Source organism: Prenolepis imparis, unplaced genomic scaffold, assembly GCF_030444845.1.
Source record: "Prenolepis imparis isolate NDT839.2.m4 unplaced genomic scaffold, iyPreImpa1.0 SCAF_2, whole genome shotgun sequence".
NCBI lineage: Eukaryota > Metazoa > Arthropoda > Insecta > Hymenoptera > Formicidae > Prenolepis > Prenolepis imparis.
The window spans coordinates 8,584,831-8,610,902 of record NW_028141160.1 but is presented as its reverse complement, the minus strand read 5'-3'; the positions used below and the strand labels follow the sequence as shown (position 1 = coordinate 8,610,902).

General features: G+C 31.5%; 1 protein-coding gene and 1 long non-coding RNA gene across 3 annotated transcripts in view; both read left to right on the top strand.

The window, feature by feature from the left end:
• The window catches only part of LOC145948885 (uncharacterized), a 163,603-nt gene that overhangs the window by 25,222 nt on the left and 112,309 nt on the right, over nt 1-26,072 (top strand). The gene's annotated exons all lie outside the window — the stretch shown is intronic.
• Nucleotides 47-2,745, top strand: LOC145948924 (odorant receptor 67a-like). The gene is made up of 5 exons (XM_083058506.1): nt 47-552; nt 1,037-1,426; nt 1,716-1,920; nt 2,394-2,549; nt 2,626-2,745. Exons 1-5 carry the CDS (start codon nt 188-190, stop codon nt 2,671-2,673), a joined length of 1,164 nt encoding a protein of 387 aa, XP_082914632.1. The 5' UTR covers nt 47-187; the 3' UTR covers nt 2,674-2,745.

The window sequence follows — 26,072 nt, the reverse complement described above, 5'->3', positions numbered from 1 at the left end:
TTTGTTGCGAGAAACTATTTCTGACTTTTAATATTCTGCAAATTTTTCCATCTCGAGACAAAAGTATTTATCTACGATAACAACGACGACGATATACAATTTCTTTTGATAAAAAAGCTGTTATTAAGAAACATAAACTCGATGTATGCAATGACAATGGAGATATAGGGAGCTACTGATTAGAATAATGCATATACTTCCAGTGTCATTTGCTCTGTTCACTTACACCGGTTACTGGCGACCGGTGCATTTTCCTGTCAACTCGTTGAAATATTGGATGTACAATCTTTACTCCGTTTTTATGTTCATTTTACTGCAGTTGTTTGTGTTCTACGGTCTAGTTGATACTTTTGTCGTGTCGGCGAGCCTACAGGAATTCGTAGACAAGTGCTATCTGTTCCTTTCGTGCTTTGGCGTTTCTTGCAAAATTGTGCATCTTTTCATACGTCGCGAAAAAATTATTGAACTAGACAAGATGCTGTTAAAAGATAATTGTATTCCCAGAGATGTAGAAGAAAGATTAATTCGAAAAAAATTTGATCGACACGCGAGGTAATTATTAAGTAGATTATGATAATAAAAATAAATAATTATTAATTGTAAATTATTAATTGTAAATAATTTTCATTTATGTGTTATCGGTCAAAATTGAAACGAGTTTTTCTTTTGAATTTTTTTCATTCTTGCTTTTATTCGCAAAATAATTTTTTAAAAGCATCTGATACATTATTTACTCTGATTAGAAAATAAAATCTTTTTGCAAGATAGACTCTCTTCTCTTTGTTTATTTAATTTATAATATTAATTCCCCTTGTTAAAATGGAACGATATTGTATCCTATACAAAGTTTAAATTCTTTTAAAAATATATGTATATTTTGGATAATTTTTAAGTAATTTATATAAAATTTTCAATAATTTAAGAAATAATTTAAGAAAATTTAATCTGTATATATTATATATGCATATATGTATATATAAATTCATTTCTTTAGATTCATTTTAATAGATAATAATTTATTGAAAAAAATTTATAGACAGATCACGATTGCCTGCGAGGTTCTCAATGAATCTTGCGCAATATTCGCGACCTTCGCGCAATTTTACATATTTATGAAAACGCACACCTTACCTGTGTATAACTGGGCGCCCTTCGATCTATCATCGATGTATGTCTTCTTGCCTATGCTAATATACCAATGCGTAGTTTTGATGATATGCGCCAATTCGAGTGTCGCGCACGAGACTCTAATTTCCGGTATGATGATTCAAACTTGCGCACAATTCGAAATTCTGTGCCATCGTGCTCATATATTACCGGCGTTGTTGACGGAAGCTGAAAAGAATAGTCAGTCAGACGAGGATTTGATAATACGTGAGAAAACAATCCTTCGCGATCTGATATATCATCATATTTATATTTATAAGTGAGTATTTATGGCAATTAAAAAGATAGAAATGAAAATTTTAATCCTTCGTAATTATAGATTATACTATTTTTTAATGTGATAAACATATACACATTTATTAATTTTTATAATTTTGTTAATTATATTTTTAAGTGATTAATAACTATCGAGTTTATCGATTAAATATTATCGTGCTACTTAATTTGTCAACTTGCTTTAATAAGTTTACTCAACTTATTTATGTACGGAATAAATTATATATAATAATTTATAGAAATAATAACAGAAACTTTATATAAAACTGCAGATTTGCACACATGGTCAATGCAGCTTTTACAGTGATAATGTTCATCCAATTTTCTCTCATCTCGCTAGTCCTCTGCATGAGCGTCTACAAATTATCTACAATGACATCATTTAACTTTGACTTTGCATACATATTTTCTTATGTATGCTCCATGCTCACTCAAATATTTCTTTATTGCTGGTATGGCAACGAGATGTTATTAAAGGTAGAAAGTCTGTTTTTAGATTGTTGATATTGATGCATAACTGCATCTACATTTCTTTTTCTCCTTTTTCAAGCGCACAGGACATGATACTATCAGTCCTTGTTTAATAAGAATATAGTGTTTCAAATTAAAGTGATTATAAAATGTACTAACAATTATTCACCAATATGGTATTGTAATCTTAATATTTCTCTTTAATTATATTAAAATATAAATTTAATTTCTTCTCCAGAGAAATAATTAAAGTTTAGTCTTGTCTAGAAGTATTTTTTAGTTGTTCTCAGACTCACGTGTATTTTATTCTAATTAATCTAATAATTGTTTAATAAATATGTAAAATTTAACATTAAAAAATATTTAGCAACTAAAAGGAGAAGGGAAGGTAGTTTTGAAAGTAATATTTGATCAAAATTATTAATTATTACATATATATTAGCTAATTAATAATGATTATTTCAATTAATTTCTCATAGAGTACCAATGTCGGCACTGCTATTTATGAGATGGATTGGACGACTTTAAAAGTCCGAGTAATGAAAGATCTTATGATAATAATGATACGTGCTGGCAAGCCTGTTAAAATGTCGAGTGGTTACATAGTTAATTTAAACATTGAATCCTTTATGAACGTTAGTATTCGAAATTAGATAAAATTAATGTTAAAATTCTAAGAGTAATCTAATAGGCGAATTATTTTATCTGCAGATTCTCAAAGTATCCTATTCGACATATAATTTCTTAAAAGGCTCTTAAATGGAACAAAAATACCAGGTTGAACATACAAATCTTCACGCATATATTGTCTATATTTAGGTAATACTAGTGTGTTTTAATAAGATAAAAACAAGTGATTAAATGTATAGTTATTTAATTTTAATTATGCCATTTTTTATGTTCAAAAATTTTAAGATATCTTTCTTTCGCTTAAATTTTAATTCAATTTAATTAATTAAATTTAAAATAATTATTATTTAAATAAAAATTATAATTTAAATGGAATAATAAGTTACATATTTGAATTATCTTTCTATGATTTTTATATAATACTAGAACAACACAAGCGCGCGCTACGCGCGCGCCATTCTTTGATTTCATATTTTAAAAAATAATTATTAAAATAATATTTTTTTGACAGAATCAACTGATAACTGTCAAAAAATATTAATCGAGTTTAAAATACCATAACATTATTTTAAACAAATTATTATTTTAATTTTTAAAATATATTATTTAAAAACTTAATTAACAAATTGGCGCTTAAATCAGCTGATTTCTGTCAAAAAATATTACTAAAGCATTCATTTGCTAATTAAATTTCATAGTAATAATACGTTATAAAAATTAAAGTAGTAATGTTGATAATACTTTATCCTCGATTAATACTTTTTGACAGAAATCAGCTGATAACTGTCAAAAATAATAACCGAGTTTAAAGTAGCTAATTTCTATAAAAAAATATTAATAAATCTTCTCGTCCATAAAATCGTAATTAGTCTCGACGTTGTGATTATCTCGATTATCAAAACAGTCTTACAGAAAATTCTATTTTTTTTGTTCGCACTTGTTTTAGATTTAAATACTGAATTTTTATGCATTGCATACTTAATTAATATATACTTCTTTATGTATTGATTGCAATGCATGCATAAAAATATGTGAATTAATTATGCAATGCATAAATATTCATTACTTAAATCTTTAACAGAAAACCAAAAAAATAGAATTATATACAAGAATCTTTCGAACAAAATATCTATGCTTCTATCAGATTCATGCGTCTGTACACACACATCCAACACACTGCAGTCTCGCGCGAGACTGACCGCAAGACTCTGAGCAGCGGTATCGCCAAGCGCACCCGACACCCTACACATCCTCCACGCTGCGCATCTCGCGCGAGACTGATTCTCGAGACATTGTGATTGCGAGACTGATCGTCAGTCTCGCGCGAGGCGCGCAGCGTGGTAGACGTATAGGCTGTATTTGGCGATACCGCTGCACAGAGTCTTGCGGTCAGTTTCGCGCGAAACGTACAGCGCGATGGATGTGTGTGTATGTACAGACGCACGAATCTAATAGAAATGCAGATATTTTGATCGAAAGATTCTTGTAGAAAATTCTATTTTTTTTAATTCTCTGTTAAAGATATAAATAATAAATATTTATGCATTGCATAATTAATTGACATATTCTCAGGCATGTATTGCAATCAAGACATAGAAAAATATATATTAATTAATTATGCAATACATAAAAATTCAGTATTTAAATCTAAAACAGAAGTGCGAACAAAATAGAATTATCTATAAGAATCTTTTGTGAATAGAGATAATCATAACGTCGAGATATGATTTTATAGACGAAAGTATTTATTAATATTTTTTCATAGAAATTAGCTACTTTCGCACAGGGTCCGCGGTAAAAAGTATCGATTTCCAATATTTTAAGACGAGCCAAAAATTTATCGATTATACATTTTAATAGTACATTGATTACAGAATCTTTTGGTACCAACCAGACAGAAGCGTACAAATTTTTTAACTTGATATACATAAAATAAGATTGCGTCGCATGGGATCAGCGGTAAAAAAGTATCGATTTCTAATATTTAAAGACGAGCCAAAAATTCATCGATTATACATTTTAATAGTACATTGATTACAGAATCATTTGGTACCAAACAGACACCAGCGTACAAATTTTTTAATACGATAAACATAAAATAAGTATGCGTCGCACAGGGTCCGCGTCAAAAAAGTATCGATTTCCAATATTTTAAGACGAGCCAAAAATTCATCGATTATACATTTTAATAGTACATTTATTACAGAATCTTTTGGTACCAAGCAGACAACAGCGTACAAATTTTTTAATACGATAAACATCAAATAAGGATGCGTCGCACAGGGTCCGCGTCAAAAAAGTATCGATTTCTAATATTTTAAGACGAGCCAAAAATTCATCGATTATACATTTTAATAGTACATTGATTACAGAATCTTTTGGTACCAAACAGACACCAGCGTACAAATTTTTTAACTTGATATACATAAAATAATGTTGCGTCGCATAGGGTCAGCGGTAAAAAAGTATCGATTTCTAATATTTTAAGACGAGCCAAAAATTCATCGATTATACATTTTAATAGTACATTGATTACAGAATCATTTGGTACCAAACAGACACCAGCGTACAAATTTTTTAACTTGATATACTTAAAATAATGTTGCGTCGCATAGGGTCAGCGGTAAAAAGTATCGATTTCCAATATTTTAAGACGAGCCAAAAATTCATCGATTATACATTTTAATAGTACATTGATTACAGAATCTTTTGGTACCAAACAGACACCAGCGTACAAATTTTTTAATACGATAAACATAAAATAATGTTGCGTCGCATAGGGTCAGCGTCAAAAAAGTATCGATTTCTAATATTTTAAGACGAGCCAAAAATTCATCGAGTATAAATTTTAATAGTACATTGATTACAGAATCTTTTGGTACCATGCAGACACCAGCGTACAAATTTTTTAATACGATAAACATAAAATAAGTATGCGTCGCACTGGGTCAGCGGTAAAAAGTATCGATTTCCAATATTTCAAGACGAGCCAAAAATTCATCGATTATACATTTTAATAGTACATTGATTACAGAATCTTTTGGTACCAACCAGACAACAGCGTACAAATTTTTTAACTTGATATACATAAAATAAGATTGCGTCGCATGGGATCAGCGGTAAAAAAGTATCGATTTCTAATATGTTAAGACGAGCCAAAAATTCATCGATTATACATTTTAATAGTACATTGATTACAGAATCATTTGGTACCAAACAGACACCAGCGTACAAATTTTTTAATACGATAAACAAAATAAGTATGCGTCGCACAGGGTCCGCGGTAAAAAGTATCGATTTCCAATATTTTAAGACGAGCCAAAAATTCATCGATTATACATTTTAATAGTACATTCATTACAGAATCTTTTGGTACCAAGCAGACAACAGCGTACAAATTTTTAATACGATAAACATAAAATAAGGATGCGTCGTACAGGGTCCGCGTCAAAAAAGTATCGATTTCTAATATTTTAAGACGAGCCAAAAATTCATCGATTATACATTTTAATAGTACATTGATTACAGAATCTTGTGGTACCAAACAGACACCAGCGTACAAACTTTTTCATTTGCTATACATAAAATAAGAATGCGTCGCACAGGGTCAGCGGTAAAAAGTATCGATTTCCAATATTTTAAGACGAGCCAAAAATTCATCGATTATACATTCTAATAGTACATTCATTACAGAATCTTTTGTTACCAAACAGACACCAGCGTACAAATTTTTTAACTTGATATACTTAAAATAATGTTGCGTCGCATAGGGTCAGCGGTAAAAAGTATCGATTTCCAATATTTTAAGACGAGCCAAAAATTCATCGATTATACATTTTAATAGTACATTGATTACAGAATCTTTTGGTACCAAGCAGACAACAGCGTACAAATTTTTTAATACAATAAACATAAAATAAGGATGCGTCGCACAGGGTCAGCGGTAAAAAGTATCGATTTCCAATATTTTAAGACGAGCCAAAAATTCATCGATTATACATTTTAATAGTACATTCATTACAGAATCTTTTGGTACTAAGCAGACAACAGCGTACAAATTTTTTAATACGATAAACATAAAATAAGGATGCGTCGCACAGGGTCAGCGGTAAAAAGTATCGATTTCCAATATTTTAAGACGAGCCAAAAATTCATCGATTATACATTTTAATAGTACATTCATTACAGAATCTTTTGGTACCAAACAGACACCAGCGTACAAATTTTTTAACTTGATATACATAAAATAATGTTGCGTCGCATAGGTTCAGCGGTAAAAAGTATCGATTTCCAATATTTTAAGACGAGCCAAAAATTCATCGATTATACATTTTAATAGTACATTGATTACAGAATCATTTGGTACCAAACAGACACCAGCGTACAAATTTTTTAATACGATAAACATAAAATAAGTATGTGTCGCACAGGGTCCGCGTCAAAAAAGTATCGATTTCTAATATTTTAAGACGAGCCAAAAATTCATCGATTATACATTTTAATAGTACATTTCTTACAGAATCTTTTGGTACCAAGCAGACAACAGCGTACAAATTTTTTAATACGATAAACATAAAATATGGATGCGTCGTACAGGGTCCGCCTCAAAAAAGTATCGATTTCTAATATTTTAAGACGAGCCAAAAATTCATCGATTATACATTTTAATAGTACATTGATTACAGAATCTTTTGGTACCTAACAGACACCAGCGTACAAATTTTTTAACTTGATATACATAAAATAAGATTGCGTCGCATGGGATCAGCGGTAAAAAAGTATCGATTTCTAATATTTAAAGACGAGCCAAAAATTCATCGATTATACATTTTAATAGTACATAGATTACAGAATCATTTGGTACCAAAGAGACACCAGCGTACAACATTTTTCATTTGCTATACATAAAATAAGGATGCGTCGCACAGGGTCAGCGGTAAAAAGTATCGATCTCCAATATTTTGAGACGAGCCAAAAATTCATCGATTATACATTTTAATAGTACATTGATTACAGAATCTTTTGGTACCAAGCAGACAACAGCGTACAAATTTTTTAATACGATAAACATAAAATAAGGATGCGTCGTACAGGGTCCGCGTCAAAAAAGTATCGATTTCTAATATTTTAAGACGAGCCAAAAATTCATCGATTATACATTTTAATAGTACATTGATTACAGAATCTTTTGGTACCAAGCAGACAACAGCGTACAAATTTTTTAATACGATAAACATAAAATAAGGATGCGTCGCACAGGGTCAGCGGTAAAAAGTATCGATTTCCAATATTTTAAGACGAGCCAAAAATTTATCGATTATACATTTTAATAGTACATTGATTACAGAATCTTTTGGTACCAAGCAGACAACAGCGTACAAATTTTTTAATACGATAAACATAAAATAAGGATGCGTCGTACAGGGTCCGCGTCAAAAAAGTATCGATTTCTAATATTTTAAGACGAGCCAAAAATTCATCGATTATACATTTTAATAGTACATTGATTACAGAATCTTTTGGTACCAAGCAGACAACAGCGTACAAATTTTTTAATACGATAAACATAAAATAAGGATGCGTCGCACAGGGTCAGCGGTAAAATGTATCGATTTCCAATATTTTAAGACGAGCCAAAAATTCATCGATTATACATTTTAATAGTACATTCATTACAGAATCTTTTGGTACCAAACAGACACCAGCGTACAAATTTTTTAACTTGATATACATAAAATAATGTTGCGTCGCATAGGTTCAGCGGTAAAAAGTATCGATTTCCAATATTTTAAGACGAGCCAAAAATTCATCGATTATACATTTTAATAGTACATTGATTACAGAATCTTTTGGTACCAAGCAGACAACAGCGTACAAATTTTTTAATACGATAAACATAAAATAAGTATGCGTCGCACAGGGTCAGCGGTAAAAAGTATCGATTTCCAATATTTTAAGACGAGCCAAAAATTCATCGATTATACATTTTAATAGTACATTCATTACAGAATCTTTTGATACCAAACAGACAACAGCGTACAAATTTTTTAATATGATAAACATAAAATAAGGATGCGTCGCACAGGGTCAGCGGTAAAAAGTATCGATTTCCAATATTTTAAGACGAGCCAAAAATTCATCGATTATACATTCTAATAGTACATTCATTACAGAATCTTTTGGTACCAAACAGACACCAGCGTACAAATTTTTTAACTTGATATACTTAAAATAATGTTGCGTCGCATAGGGTCAGCGGTAAAAAGTATCGATTTCCAATATTTTAAGACGAGCCAAAAATTCATCGATTATACATTTTAATAGTACATTCATTACAGAATCTTTTGGTACCAAGCAGACAACAGCGTACAAATTTTTAATACGATAAACATAAAATAAGGATGCGTCGTACAGGGTCCGCGTCAAAAAAGTATCGATTTCTAATATTTTAAGACGAGCCAAAAATTCATCGATTATACATTTTAATAGTACATTGATTACAGAATCTTTTGGTACCAAACAGACACCAGCGTACAAACTTTTTCATTTGCTATACATAAAATAAGAATGCGTCGCACAGGGTCAGCGGTAAAAAGTATCGATTTCCAATATTTTAAGACGAGCCAAAAATTCATCGATTATACATTTTAATAGTACATTGATTACAGAATCATTTTGTACCAAACAGACACCAGCGTACAAATTTTTTAATACGATAAACATAAATTAAGGATGCGTCGCACAGGGTCCGCTTCAAAAAAGTATCGATTTCCAATATTTTAAGACGAGCCAAAAATTCATCGATTATACATTTTAATAGTACATTCATTACAGAATCTTTTGGTACCAAGCAGACAACAGCGTACAAATTTTTAATACGATAAACATAAAATAAGGATGCGTCGTACAGGGTCCGCGTCAAAAAAGTATCGATTTCTAATATTTTAAGACGAGCCAAAAATTCATCGATTATACATTTTAATAGTACATTGATTACAGAATCTTTTGGTACCAAGCAGACAACAGCGTACAAATTTTTTAATACGATAAACATAAAATAAGGATGCGTCGCACAGGGTCAGCGGTAAAAAGTATCGATTTCCAATATTTTAAGACGAGCCAAAAATTCATCGATTATACATTTTAATAGTACATTGATTACAGAATCATTTTGTACCAAACAGACACCAGCGTACAAATTTTTTAATATGATAAACATAAATTAAGGATGCGTCGCACAGGGTCCGCTTCAAAAAAGTATCGATTTCCAATATTTTAAGACGAGCCAAAAATTCATCGATTATACATTTTAATAGTACATTGATTACAGAATCTTTTGGTACCAAACAGACACCAGCGTACAAACTTTTTCATTTGCTATACATAAAATAAGAATGCGTCGCACAGGGTCAGCGGTAAAAAGTATCGATTTCCAATATTTTAAGTCGAGCCAAAAATTCATCGATTATACATTTTAATAGTACATTGATTACAGAATCTTTTGGTACCAAGCAGACAACAGCGTACAAATTTTTAATACGATAAACATAAAATAAGGATGCGTCGTACAGGGTCCGCGTCAAAAAAGTATCGATTTCTAATATTTTAAGACGAGCCAAAAATTCATCGATTATACATTTTAATAGTACATTCATTACAGAATCTTTTGGTACCAAGCAGACAACAGCGTACAAATTTTTAATACGATAAACATAAAATAAGGATGCGTCGTACAGGGTCCGCGTCAAAAAAGTATCGATTTCTAATATTTTAAGACGAGCCAAAAATTCATCGATTATACATTTTAATAGTACATTCATTACAGAATCTTTTGGTACCAAGCAGACAACAGCGTACAAATTTTTAATACGATAAACATAAAATAAGGATGCGTCGTACAGGGTCCGCGTCAAAAAAGTATCGATTTCTAATATTTTAAGACGAGCCAAAAATTCATCGATTATACATTTTAATAGTACATTGATTACAGAATCTTTTGGTACCAAACAGACACCAGCGTACAAACTTTTTCATTTGCTATACATAAAATAAGAATGCGTCGCACAGGGTCAGCGGTAAAAAGTATCGATTTCCAATATTTTAAGACGAGCCAAAAATTCATCGATTATACATTTTAATAGTACATTGATTACAGAATCTTTTGGTACCAAGCAGACAACAGCGTACAAATTTTTTAATACGATAAACATAAAATATGGATGCGTCGTACAGGGTCCGCGTCAAAAATGTATCGATTTCTAATATTTTAAGACGAGCCAAAAATTCATCGATTATACATTTTAATAGTACATTGATTACAGAATCTTTTGGTACCTAACAGACACCAGCGTACAAATTTTTTAACTTGATATACATAAAATAAGATTGCGTCGCATGGGATCAGCGGTAAAAAAGTATCGATTTCTAATATTTAAAGACGAGCCAAAAATTCATCGATTATACATTTTAATAGTACATAGATTACAGAATCATTTGGTACCAAAGAGACACCAGCGTACAACATTTTTCATTTGCTATACATAAAATAAGGATGCGTCGCACAGGGTCAGCGGTAAAAAGTATCGATCTCCAATATTTTGAGACGAGCCAAAAATTCATCGATTATACATTTTAATAGTACATTGATTACAGAATCTTTTGGTACCAAGCAGACAACAGCGTACAAATTTTTTAATACGATAAACATAAAATAAGGATGCGTCGCACAGGGTCAGCGGTAAAAAGTATCGATTTCCAATATTTTAAGACGAGCCAAAAATTCATCGATTATACATTTTAATAGTACATTCATTACAGAATCTTTTGGTACCAAACAGACAACAGCGTACAAATTTTTTAATACGATAAACATTAAATAAGGATGCGTCGCACAGGGTCAGCGGTAAAAAGTATCGATTTCCAATATTTTAAGACGAGCCAAAAATTCATCGATTATACATTTTAATAGTACATTGATTACAGAATCTTTTGGTACCAAGCAGACAACAGCGTACAAATTTTTTAATACGATAAACATAAAATAAGGATGCGTCGTACAGGGTCCGCGTTAAAAAAGTATCGATTTCTAATATTTTAAGACGAGCCAAAAATTCATCGATTATACATTTTAATAGTACATTGATTACAGAATCTTTTGGTACCAAACAGACACCAGCGTACAAATTTTTTAATACGATAAACATAAAATAAGTATGTGTCGCACAGGGTCCGCGTCAAAAAAGTATCGATTTCTAATATTTTAAGACGAGCCAAAAATTCATCGATTATACATTTTAATAGTACATTTCTTACAGAATCTTTTGGTACCAAGCAGACAACAGCGTACAAATTTTTTAATACGATAAACATAAAATATGGATGCGTCGTACAGGGTCCGCCTCAAAAAAGTATCGATTTCTAATATTTTAAGACGAGCCAAAAATTCATCGATTATACATTTTAATAGTACATTGATTACAGAATCTTTTGGTACCTAACAGACACCAGCGTACAAATTTTTTAACTTGATATACATAAAATAAGATTGCGTCGCATGGGATCAGCGGTAAAAAAGTATCGATTTCTAATATTTAAAGACGAGCCAAAAATTCATCGATTATACATTTTAATAGTACATAGATTACAGAATCATTTGGTACCAAAGAGACACCAGCGTACAACATTTTTCATTTGCTATACATAAAATAAGGATGCGTCGCACAGGGTCAGCGGTAAAAAGTATCGATCTCCAATATTTTGAGACGAGCCAAAAATTCATCGATTATACATTTTAATAGTACATTGATTACAGAATCTTTTGGTACCAAGCAGACAACAGCGTACAAATTTTTTAATACGATAAACATAAAATAAGGATGCGTCGTACAGGGTCCGCGTCAAAAAAGTATCGATTTCTAATATTTTAAGACGAGCCAAAAATTCATCGATTATACATTTTAATAGTACATTGATTACAGAATCTTTTGGTACCAAGCAGACAACAGCGTACAAATTTTTTAATACGATAAACATAAAATAAGGATGCGTCGCACAGGGTCAGCGGTAAAAAGTATCGATTTCCAATATTTTAAGACGAGCCAAAAATTTATCGATTATACATTTTAATAGTACATTGATTACAGAATCTTTTGGTACCAAGCAGACAACAGGGTACAAATTTTTTAATACGATAAACATAAAATAAGGATGCGTTGTACAGGGTCCGCGTCAAAAAAGTATCGATTTCTAATATTTTAAGACGAGCCAAAAATTCATCGATTATACATTTTAATAGTACATTGATTACAGAATCTTTTGGTACCAAGCAGACAACAGCGTACAAATTTTTTAATACGATAAACATAAAATAAGGATGCGTCGCACAGGGTCAGCGGTAAAATGTATCGATTTCCAATATTTTAAGACGAGCCAAAAATTCATCGATTATACATTTTAATAGTACATTCATTACAGAATCTTTTGGTACCAAACAGACACCAGCGTACAAATTTTTTAACTTGATATACATAAAATAATGTTGCGTCGCATAGGTTCAGCGGTAAAAAGTATCGATTTCCAATATTTTAAGACGAGCCAAAAATTCATCGATTATACATTTTAATAGTACATTGATTACAGAATCTTTTGGTACCAAGCAGACAACAGCGTACAAATTTTTTAATACGATAAACATAAAATAAGTATGCGTCGCACAGGGTCAGCGGTAAAAAGTATCGATTTCCATTATTTTAAGACGAGCCAAAAATTCATCGATTATACATTTTAATAGTACATTGATTACAGAATCTTTTGGTACCAAGCAGACAACAGCGTACAAATTTTTTAATACGATAAACATAAAATAAGGATGCGTCGTACAGGGTCCGCGTCAAAAAAGTATCGATTTCTAATATTTTAAGACGAGCCAAAAATTCATCGATTATACATTTTAATAGTACATTGATTACAGAATCTTTTGGTACCAAGCAGACAACAGCGTACAAATTTTTTAATACGATAAACATAAAATTAGGATGCGTCGCACAGGGTCAGCGGTAAAAAGTATCGATTTCCAATATTTTAAGACGAGCCAAAAATTCATCGATTATACATTTTAATAGTACATTCATTACAGAATCTTTTGGTACCAAACAGACAACAGCGTACAAATTTTTTAATACGATAAACATAAAATAAGGATGCGTCGTACAGGGTCCGCGTCAAAAAAGTATCGATTTCTAATATTTTAAGACGAGCCAAAAATTCATCGATTATACATTTTAATAGTACATTGATTACAGAATCTTTTGGTACCAAGCAGACAACAGCGTACAAATTTTTTACTACGATAAACATAAAATAAGGATGCGTCGCACAGGGTCAGCGGTAAAAAGTATCGATTTCCAATATTTTAAGACGAGCCAAAAATTCATCGATTATACATTTTAATAGTACATTCATTACAGAATCTTTTGGTACCAAACAGACACCAGCGTACAAATTTTTTAACTTGATATACATAAATTAAGGTTGCGTCGCATGGGGTCAGTGGTAACAAAGTATCGTTTTCTAATATTTAAAGACGAGCCAAAAATTCATCGATTATACATTTTAATAGTACATTGATTACAGAATCATTTGGTACCAAACAGACAACAGCGTACAAATTTTTTAATACGATAAACATAAAATAAGAATGCGTCGTACAGGGTCCGCGTCAAAAAAGTATCGATTTCTAATATTTTAAGACGAGCCAAAAATTCATCGATTATACATTTTAATAGTACATTGATTACAGAATCTTTTGGTACCAAGCAGACAACAGCGTACAAATTTTTTAATACGATAAACATAAAATAAGGATGCGTCGCACAGGGTCAGCGGTAAAAAGTATCGATTTCCAATATTTTAAGACGAGCCAAAAATTCATCGATTATACATTTTAATAGTACATTGATTACAGAATCTTTTGGTACCAAACAGACACCAGCGTACAAACTTTTTCATTTGCTATACATAAAATAAGAATGCGTCGCACAGGGTCAGCGGTAAAAAGTATCGATTTCCAATATTTTAAGACGAGCCAAAAATTCATCGATTATACATTTTAATAGTACATTGATTACAGAATCTTTTGGTACCAAGCAGACAACAGCGTACAAATTTTTAATACGATAAACATAAAATAAGGATGCGTCGTACAGGGTCCGCGTCAAAAAAGTATCGATTTCTAATATTTTAAGACGAGCCAAAAATTCATCGATTATACATTTTAATAGTACATTGATTACAGAATCTTTTGGTACCAAGCAGACAACAGCGTACAAATTTTTTAATACGATAAACATAAAATAAGGATGCGTCGCACAGGGTCAGCGGTAAAAAGTATCGATTTCCAATATTTTAAGACGAGCCAAAAATTCATCGATTATACATTTTAATAGTACATTGATTACAGAATCTTTTGGTACCAAACAGACACCAGCGTACAAACTTTTTCATTTGCTATACATAAAATAAGAATGCGTCGCACAGGGTCAGCGGTAAAAAGTATCGATTTCCAATATTTTAAGACGAGCCAAAAATTCATCGATTATACATTTTAATAGTACATTCATTACAGAATCTTTTGGTACCAAACAGACACCAGCGTACAAATTTTTTAACTTGATATACATAAAATAATGTTGCGTCGCATAGGTTCAGCGGTAAAAAGTATCGATTTCCAATATTTTAAGACGAGCCAAAAATTCATCGATTATACATTTTAATAGTACATTGATTACAGAATCTTTTGGTACCAAGCAGACAACAGCGTACAAATTTTTTAATACGATAAACATAAAATAAGTATGCATCGCACAGGGTCAGCGGTAAAAAGTATCGATTTCCATTATTTTAAGACGAGCCAAAAATTCATCGATTATACATTTTAATAGTACATTCATTACAGAATCTTTTGGTACCAAACAGACAACAGCGTACAAATTTTTTAATACGATAAACATAAAATAAGGATGCGTCGTACAGGGTCCGCGTCAAAAAAGTATCGATTTCTAATATTTTAAGACGAGCCAAAAATTCATCGATTATACATTTTAATAGTACATTGATTACAGAATCTTTTGGTACCAAGCAGACAACAGCGTACAAATTTTTTACTACGATAAACATAAAATAAGGATGCGTCGCACAGGGTCAGCGGTAAAAAGTATCGATTTCCAATATTTTAAGACGAGCCAAAAATTCATCGATTATACATTTTAATAGTACATTCATTACAGAATCTTTTGGTACCAAACAGACACCAGCGTACAAATTTTTTAACTTGATATACATAAAATAATGTTGCGTCGCATAGGTTCAGCGGTAAAAAGTATCGATTTCCAATATTTTAAGACGAGCCAAAAATTCATCGATTATACATTTTAATAGTACATTGATTACAGAATCCTTTGGTACCAAACAGACACCAGCGTACAAATTTTTTAATACGATAAACATAAAATAAGTATGTGTCGCACAGGGTCCGCGTCAAAAAAGTATCGATTTCTAATATTTTAAGACGAGCCAAAAATTCATCGATTATACATTTTAATAGTACATTGATTACAGAATCTTTTGGTACCAAGCAGACAACAGCGTACAAATTTTTTAATACGATAAACATAAAATAAGGATGCGTCGCACAGGGTCAGCGGTAAAAAGTATCGATTTCCAATATTTTAAGACGAGCCAAAAATTTATCGATTATACATTTTAATAGTACATTGATTACAGAATCTTTTGGTACCAAGCAGACAACAGCGTACAAATTTTTTAATACGATAAACATAAAATAAGGATGCGTCGTACAGGGTCCGCGTCAAAAAAGTATCGATTTCTAATATTTTAAGACGAGCCAAAAATTCATCGATTATACATTTTAATAGTACATTGATTACAGAATCTTTTGGTACCAAGCAGACAACAGCGTACAAATTTTTTAATACGATAAACATAAAATAAGGATGCGTCGCACAGGGTCAGCGGTAAAATGTATCGATTTCCAATATTTTAAGACGAGCCAAAAATTCATCGATTATACATTTTAATAGTACATTCATTACAGAATCTTTTGGTACCAAACAGACACCAGCGTACAAATTTTTTAACTTGATATACATAAAATAATGTTGCGTCGCATAGGTTCAGCGGTAAAAAGTATCGATTTCCAATATTTTAAGACGAGCCAAAAATTCATCGATTATACATTTTAATAGTACATTGATTACAGAATCTTTTGGTACCAAGCAGACAACAGCGTACAAATTTTTTAATACGATAAACATAAAATAAGGATGCGTCGTACAGGGTCCGCGTCAAAAAAGTATCGATTTCTAATATTTTAAGACGAGCCAAAAATTCATCGATTATACATTTTAATAGTACATTGATTACAGAATCTTTTGGTACCAAGCAGACAACAGCGTACAAATTTTTTAATACGATAAACATAAAATAAGGATGCGTCGCACAGGGTCAGCGGTAAAAAGTATCGATTTCCAATATTTTAAGACGAGCCAAAAATTTATCGATTATACATTTTAATAGTACATTGATTACAGAATCTTTTGGTACCAAGCAGACAACAGCGTACAAATTTTTTAATACGATAAACATAAAATAAGGATGCGTCGTACAGGGTCCGCGTCAAAAAAGTATCGATTTCTAATATTTTAAGACGAGCCAAAAATTCATCGATTATACATTTTAATAGTACATTGATTACAGAATCTTTTGGTACCAAGCAGACAACAGCGTACAAATTTTTTAATACGATAAACATAAAATAAGGATGCGTCGCACAGGGTCAGCGGTAAAATGTATCGATTTCCAATATTTTAAGACGAGCCAAAAATTCATCGATTATACATTTTAATAGTACATTCATTACAGAATCTTTTGGTACCAAACAGACACCAGCGTACAAATTTTTTAACTTGATATACATAAAGTAATGTTGCGTCGCATAGGTTCAGCGGTAAAAAGTATCGATTTCCAATATTTTAAGACTAGCCAAAAATTCATCGATTATACATTTTAATAGTACATTGATTACAGAATCTTTTGGTACCAAGCAGACAACAGCGTACAAATTTTTTAATACGATAAACATAAAATAAGTATGCGTCGCACAGGGTCAGCGGTAAAAAGTATCGATTTCCATTATTTTAAGACGAGCCAAAAATTCATCGATTATACATTTTAATAGTACATTGATTACAGAATCTTTTGGTACCAAGCAGACAACAGCGTACAAATTTTTTAATACGATAAACATAAAATAAGGATGCGTCGTACAGGGTCCGCGTCAAAAAAGTATCGATTTCTAATATTTTAAGACGAGCCAAAAATTCATCGATTATACATTTTAATAGTACATTGATTACAGAATCTTTTGGTACCAAGCAGACAACAGCGTACAAATTTTTTAATACGATAAACATAAAATAAGGATGCGTCGCACAGGGTCAGCGGTAAAAAGTATCGATTTCCAATATTTTAAGAGGAGCCAAAAATTCATCGATTATACATTTTAATAGTACATTGATTACAGAATCATTTGGTACCAAACAGACACCAGCGTACAAATTTTTTAATACGATAAACATAAATTAAGGATGCGTCGCACAGGGTCCGCTTCAAAAAAGTATCGATTTCCAATATTTTAAGACGAGCCAAAAATTCATCGATTATACATTTTAATAGTACATTGATTACAGAATCTTTTGGTACCAAACAGACACCAGCGTACAAACTTTTTCATTTGCTATACATAAAATAAGAATGCGTCGCACAGGGTCAGCGGTAAAAAGTATCGATTTCCAATATTTTAAGTCGAGCCAAAAATTCATCGATTATACATTTTAATAGTACATTGATTACAGAATCTTTTGGTACCAAGCAGACAACAGCGTACAAATTTTTAATACGATAAACATAAAATAAGGATGCGTCGTACAGGGTCCGCGTCAAAAAAGTATCGATTTCTAATATTTTAAGACGAGCCAAAAATTCATCGATTATACATTTTAATAGTACATTCATTACAGAATCTTTTGGTACCAAGCAGACAACAGCGTACAAATTTTTAATACGATAAACATAAAATAAGGATGCGTCGTACAGGGTCCGCGTCAAAAAAGTATCGATTTCTAATATTTTAAGACGAGCCAAAAATTCATCGATTATACATTTTAATAGTACATTCATTACAGAATCTTTTGGTACCAAGCAGACAACAGCGTACAAATTTTTAATACGATAAACATAAAATAAGGATGCGTCGTACAGGGTCCGCGTCAAAAAAGTATCGATTTCTAATATTTTAAGACGAGCCAAAAATTCATCGATTATACATTTTAATAGTACATTGATTATAGAATCTTTTGGTACCAAACAGACACCAGCGTACAAACTTTTTCATTTGCTATACATAAAATAAGAATGCGTCGCACAGGGTCAGCGGTAAAAAGTATCGATTTCCAATATTTTAAGACGAGCCAAAAATTCATCGATTATACATTTTAATAGTACATTGATTACAGAATCTTTTGGTACCAAGCAGACAACAGCGTACAAATTTTTTAATACGATAAACATAAAATATGGATGCGTCGTACAGGGTCCGCGTCAAAAATGTATCGATTTCTAATATTTTAAGACGAGCCAAAAATTCATCGATTATACATTTTAATAGTACATTGATTACAGAATCTTTTGGTACCTAACAGACACCAGCGTACAAATTTTTTAACTTGATATACATAAAATAAGATTGCGTCGCATGGGATCAGCGGTAAAAAAGTATCGATTTCTAATATTTAAAGACGAGCCAAAAATTCATCGATTATACATTTTAATAGTACATAGATTACAGAATCTTTTGGTACCAAACAGACACCAGCGTACAAATTTTTTAACTTGATATACACAAAATAATGTTGCGTCGCATAGGTTCAGCGGTAAAAAGTATCGATTTCCAATATTTTAAGACGAGCCAAAAATTCATCGATTATACATTTTAATAGTACATTGATTACAGAATCTTTTGGTACCAAGCAGACAACAGCGTACAAATTTTTTAATACGATAAACATAAAATAAGTATGCATCGCACAGGGTCAGCGGTAAAAAGTATCGATTTCCATTATTTTAAGACGAGCCAAAAATTCATCGATTATACATTTTAATAGTACATTCATTACAGAATCTTTTGGTACCAAACAGACAACAGCGTACAAATTTTTTAATACGATAAACATAAAATAAGGATGCGTCGTACAGGGTCCGCGTCAAAAAAGTATCGATTTCTAATATTTTAAGACGAGCCAAAAATTCATCGATTATACATTTTAATAGTACATTGATTACAGAATCTTTTGGTACCAAGCAGACAACAGCGTACAAATTTTTAATACGATAAACATAAAATAAGGATGCGTCGTACAGGGTCCGCGTCAAAAAAGTATCGATTTCTAATATTTTAAGACGAGCCAAAAATTCATCGATTATACATTTTAATAGTACATTCATTACAGAATCTTTTGGTACCAAGCAGACAACAGCGTACAAATTTTTAATACGATAAACATAAAATAAGGATGCGTCGTACAGGGTCCGCGTCAAAAAAGTATCGATTTCTAATATTTTAAGACGAGCCAAAAATTCATCGATTATACATTTTAATAGTACATTCATTACAGAATCTTTTGGTACCAAGCAGACAACAGCGTACAAATTTGTAATACGATAAACATAAAATAAGGATGCGTCGTACAGGGTCCGCGTCAAAAAAGTATCGATTTCTAATATTTTAAGACGAGCCAAAAATTCATCGATTATACATTTTAATAGTACATTGATTATAGAATCTTTTGGTACCAAACAGACACCAGCGTACAAACTTTTTCATTTGCTATACATAAAATAAGAATGCGTCGCACAGGGTCAGCGGTAAAAAGTATCGATTTCCAATATTTTAAGACGAGCCAAAAATTCATCGATTATACATTTTAATAGTACATTGATTACAGAATCTTTTGGTACCAAGCAGACAACAGCGTACAAATTTTTTAATACGATAAACATAAAATATGGATGCGTCGTACAGGGTCCGCGTCAAAAATGTATCGATTTCTAATATTTTAAGACGAGCCAAAAATTCATCGATTATACATTTTAATAGTACATTGATTACAGAATCTTTTGGTACCTAACAGACACCAGCGTACAAATTTTTTAACTTGATATACATAAAATAAGATTGCGTCGCATGGGATCAGCGGTAAAAAAGTATCGATTTCTAATATTTAAAGACGAGCCAAAAATTCATCGATTATACATTTTAATAGTACATAGATTACAGAATCATTTGGTACCAAAGAGACACCAGCGTACAACATTTTTCATTTGCTATACATAAAATAAGGATGCGTCGCACAGGGTCAGCGGTAAAAAGTATCGATCTCCAATATTTTGAGACGAGCCAAAAATTCATCGATTATACATTTTAATAGTACATTGATTACAGAATCTTTTGGTACCAAGCAGACAACAGCGTACAAATTTTTTAATACGATAAACATAAAATAAGGATGCGTCGCACAGGGTCAGCGGTAAAAAGTATCGATTTCCAATATTTTAAGACGAGCCAAAAATTCATCGATTATACATTTTAATAGTACATTCATTACAGAATCTTTTGGTACCAAACAGACAACAGCGTACAAATTTTTTAATACGATAAACATTAAATAAGGATGCGTCGCACAGGGTCAGCGGTAAAAAGTATCGATTTCCAATATTTTAAGACGAGCCAAAAATTCATCGATTATACATTTTAATAGTACATTGATTACAGAATCTTTTGGTACCAAGCAGACAACAGCGTACAAATTTTTTAATACGATAAACATAAAATAAGGATGCGTCGTACAGGGTCCGCGTTAAAAAAGTATCGATTTCTAATATTTTAAGACGAGCCAAAAATTCATCGATTATACATTTTAATAGTACATTCATTACAGAATCTTTTGGTACCAAGCAGACAACAGCGTACAAATTTTTTAATACGATAAACATAAAATAAGGATGCGTCGCACAGGGTCAGCGGTAAAAAGTATCGATTTCCAATATTTTAAGACGAGCCAAAAATTCATCGATTATACATTTTAATAGTACATTGATTACAGAATCTTTTGGTACCAAACAGACACCAGCGTACAAACTTTTTCATTTGCTATACATAAAATAAGAATGCGTCGCACAGGGTCAGCGGTAAAAAGTATCGATTTCCAATATTTTAAGACGAGCCAAAAATTCATCGATTATACATTTTAATAGTACATTGATTACAGAATCTTTTGGTACCAAGCAGACAACAGCGTACAAATTTTTAATACGATAAACATAAAATAAGGATGCGTCGTACAGGGTCCGCGTCAAAAAAGTATCGATTTCTAATATTTTAAGACGAGCCAAAAATTCATCGATTATACATTTTAATAGTACATTGATTACAGAATCTTTTGGTACCAAGCAGACAACAGCGTACAAATTTTTTAATACGATAAACATAAAATAAGGATGCGTCGCACAGGGTCAGCGGTAAAAAGTATCGATTTCCAATATTTTAAGACGAGCCAAAAATTCATCGATTATACATTTTAATAGTACATTGATTACAGAATCTTTTGGTACCAAACAGACACCAGCGTACAAACTTTTTCATTTGCTATACATAAAATAAGAATGCGTCGCACAGGGTCAGCGGTAAAAAGTATCGATTTCCAATATTTTAAGACGAGCCAAAAATTCATCGATTATACATTTTAATAGTACATTGATTACAGAATCTTTTGGTACCAAGCAGACAACAGCGTACAAATTTTTAATACGATAAACATAAAATAAGGATGCGTCGTACAGGGTCCGCGTCAAAAAAGTATCGATTTCTAATATTTTAAGACGAGCCAAAAATTCATCGATTATACATTTTAATAGTACATTCATTACAGAATCTTTTGGTACCAAGCAGACAACAGCGTACAAATTTTTTAATACGATAAACATAAAATAAGGATGCGTCGCACAGGGTCAGCGGTAAAAAGTATCGATTTCCAATATTTTAAGACGAGCCAAAAATTCATCGATTATACATTTTAATAGTACATTGATTACAGAATCTTTTGGTACCTAACAGACACCAGCGTACAAATTTTTTAACTTGATATACATAAAATAAGATTGCGTCGCATGGGATCAGCGGTAAAAAAGTATCGATTTCTAATATTTAAAGACGAGCCAAAAATTCATCGATTATACATTTTAATAGTACATAGATTACAGAATCATTTGGTACCAAAGAGACACCAGCGTACAACATTTTTCATTTGCTATACATAAAATAAGGATGCGTCGCACAGGGTCAGCGGTAAAAAGTATCGATCTCCAATATTTTGAGACGAGCCAAAAATTCATCGATTATACATTTTAATAGTACATTGATTACAGAATCTTTTGGTACCAAGCAGACAACAGCGTACAAATTTTTTAATACGATAAACATAAAATAAGGATGCGTCGTACAGGGTCCGCGTCAAAAAAGTATCGATTTCTAATATTTTAAGACGAGCCAAAAATTCATCGATTATACATTTTAATAGTACATTGATTACAGAATCTTTTGGTACCAAGCAGACAACAGCGTACAAATTTTTTAATACGATAAACATAAAATAAGGATGCGTCGCACAGGGTCAGCGGTAAAAAGTATCGATTTCCAATATTTTAAGACGAGCCAAAAATTCATCGATTATACATTTTAATAGTACATTGATTACAGAATCATTTTGTACCAAACAGACACCAGCGTACAAATTTTTTAATACGATAAACATAAATTAAGGATGCGTCGCACAGGGTCCGCTTCAAAAAAGTATCGATTTCCAATATTTTAAGACGAGCCAAAAATTCATCGATTATACATTTTAATAGTACATTGATTACAGAATCTTTTGGTACCAAACAGACACCAGCGTACAAACTTTTTCATTTGCTATACATAAAATAAGAATGCGTCGCACAGGGTCAGCGGTAAAAAGTATCGATTTCCAATATTTTAAGACGAGCCAAAAATTCATCGATTATACATTTTAATAGTACATTCATTACAGAATCTTTTGGTACCAAGCAGACAACAGCGTACAAATTTTTAATACGATAAACATAAAATAAGGATGCGTCGTACAGGGTCCGCGTCAAAAAAGTATCGATTTCTAATATTTTAAGACGAGCCAAAAATTCATCGATTATACATTTTAATAGTACATTGATTACAGAATCTTTTGGTACCAAGCAGACAACAGCGTACAAATTTTTTAATACGATAAACATAAAATAAGGATGCGTCGCACAGGGTCAGCGGTAAAAAGTATCGATTTCCAATATTTTAAGACGAGCCAAAAATTCATCGATTATACATTTTAATAGTACATTCATTACAGAATCTTTTGGTACCAAACAGACACCAGCGTACAAATTTTTTAACTTGATATACATAAAATAATGTTGCGTCGCATAGGTTCAGCGGTAAAAAGTATCGATTTACAATATTTTAAGACGAGCCAAAAATTCATCGATTATACATTTTAATAGTACATTGATTACAGAATCTTTTGGTACCAAGCAGACAACAGCGTACAAATTTTTTAATACGATAAACATAAAATAAGTATGCGTCGCACAGGGTCAGCGGTAAAAAGTATCGATTTCCAATATTTTAAGACGAGCCAAAAATTCATCGATTATACATTTTAATAGTACATTCATTACAGAATCTTTTGGTACCAAACAGACAACAGCGTACAAATTTTTTAATACGATAAACATAAAATAAGGATGCGTCGCACAGGGTCAGCGGTAAAAAGTATCGATTTCCAATATTTTAAGACGAGCCAAAAATTCATCGATTATACATTCTAATAGTACATTCATTACAGAATCTTTTGGTACCAAACAGACACCACCGTACAAATTTTTTAACTTGATATACTTAAAATAATGTTGCGTCGCATAGGGTCAGCGGTAAAAGGTATCGATTTCCAATATTTTAAGACGAGCCAAAAATTCATCGATTATACATTTTAATAGTACATTGATTACAGAATCATTTGGTACCAAACAGACACCAACGTACAAATTTTTTAACTTGATATACATAAATTAAGGTTGCGTCGCATGGGGTCAGTGGTAACAAAGTATCGTTTTCTAATATTTAAAGACGAGCCAAAAATTCATCGATTATACATTTTAATAGTACATTGATTACAGAATCATTTGGTACCAAACAGACACCAGCGTACAAATTTTTTAATACGATAAACATAAATTAAGGATGCGTCGCACAGGGTCCGCTTCAAAAAAGTATCGATTTCCAATATTTTAAGACGAGCCAAAAATTCATCGATTATACATTTTAATAGTACATTGATTACAGAATCTTTTGGTACCAAACAGACACCAGCGTACAAACTTTTTCATTTGCTATACATAAAATAAGAATGCGTCGCACAGGGTCAGCGGTAAAAAGTATCGATTTCCAATATTTTAAGTCGAGCCAAAAATTCATCGATTATACATTTTAATAGTACATTGATTACAGAATCTTTTGGTACCAAGCAGACAACAGCGTACAAATTTTTAATACGATAAACATAAAATAAGGATGCGTCGTACAGGGTCCGCGTCAAAAAAGTATCGATTTCCAATATTTTAAGACGAGCCAAAAATTCATCGATTATACATTTTAATAGTACATTCATTACAGAATCTTTTGGTACCAAACAGACACCAGCGTACAAATTTTTTAACTTGATATACATAAAATAATGTTGCGTCGCATAGGTTCAGCGGTAAAAAGTATCGATTTCCAATATTTTAAGACGAGCCAAAAATTCATCGATTATACATTTTAATAGTACATTGATTACAGAATCTTTTGGTACCAAGCATACAACAGCGTACAAATTTTTTAATACGATAAACAAAATAAGTATGCGTCGCACAGGGTCCGCGTCAAAAAAGTATCGATTTCTAATATTTTAAGACGAGCCAAAAATTCATCGATTATACATTTTAATAGTACATTGATTACAGAATCTTTTGGTACCTAACAGACACCAGCGTACAAATTTTTTAACTTGATATACAAAAAATAAGATTGCGTCGCATGGGATCAGCGGTAAAAAAGTATCGATTTCTAATATTTAAAGACGAGCCAAAAATTCATCGATTATACATTTTAATAGTACATAGATTACAGAATCATTTGGTACCAAAGAGACACCAGCGTACAAACTTTTTCATTTGCTATACATAAAATAAGAATGCGTCGCACAGGGTCAGCGGTAAAAAGTATCGATTTCCAATATTTTAAGACGAGCCAAAAATTCATCGATTATACATTTTAATAGTACATAGATTAC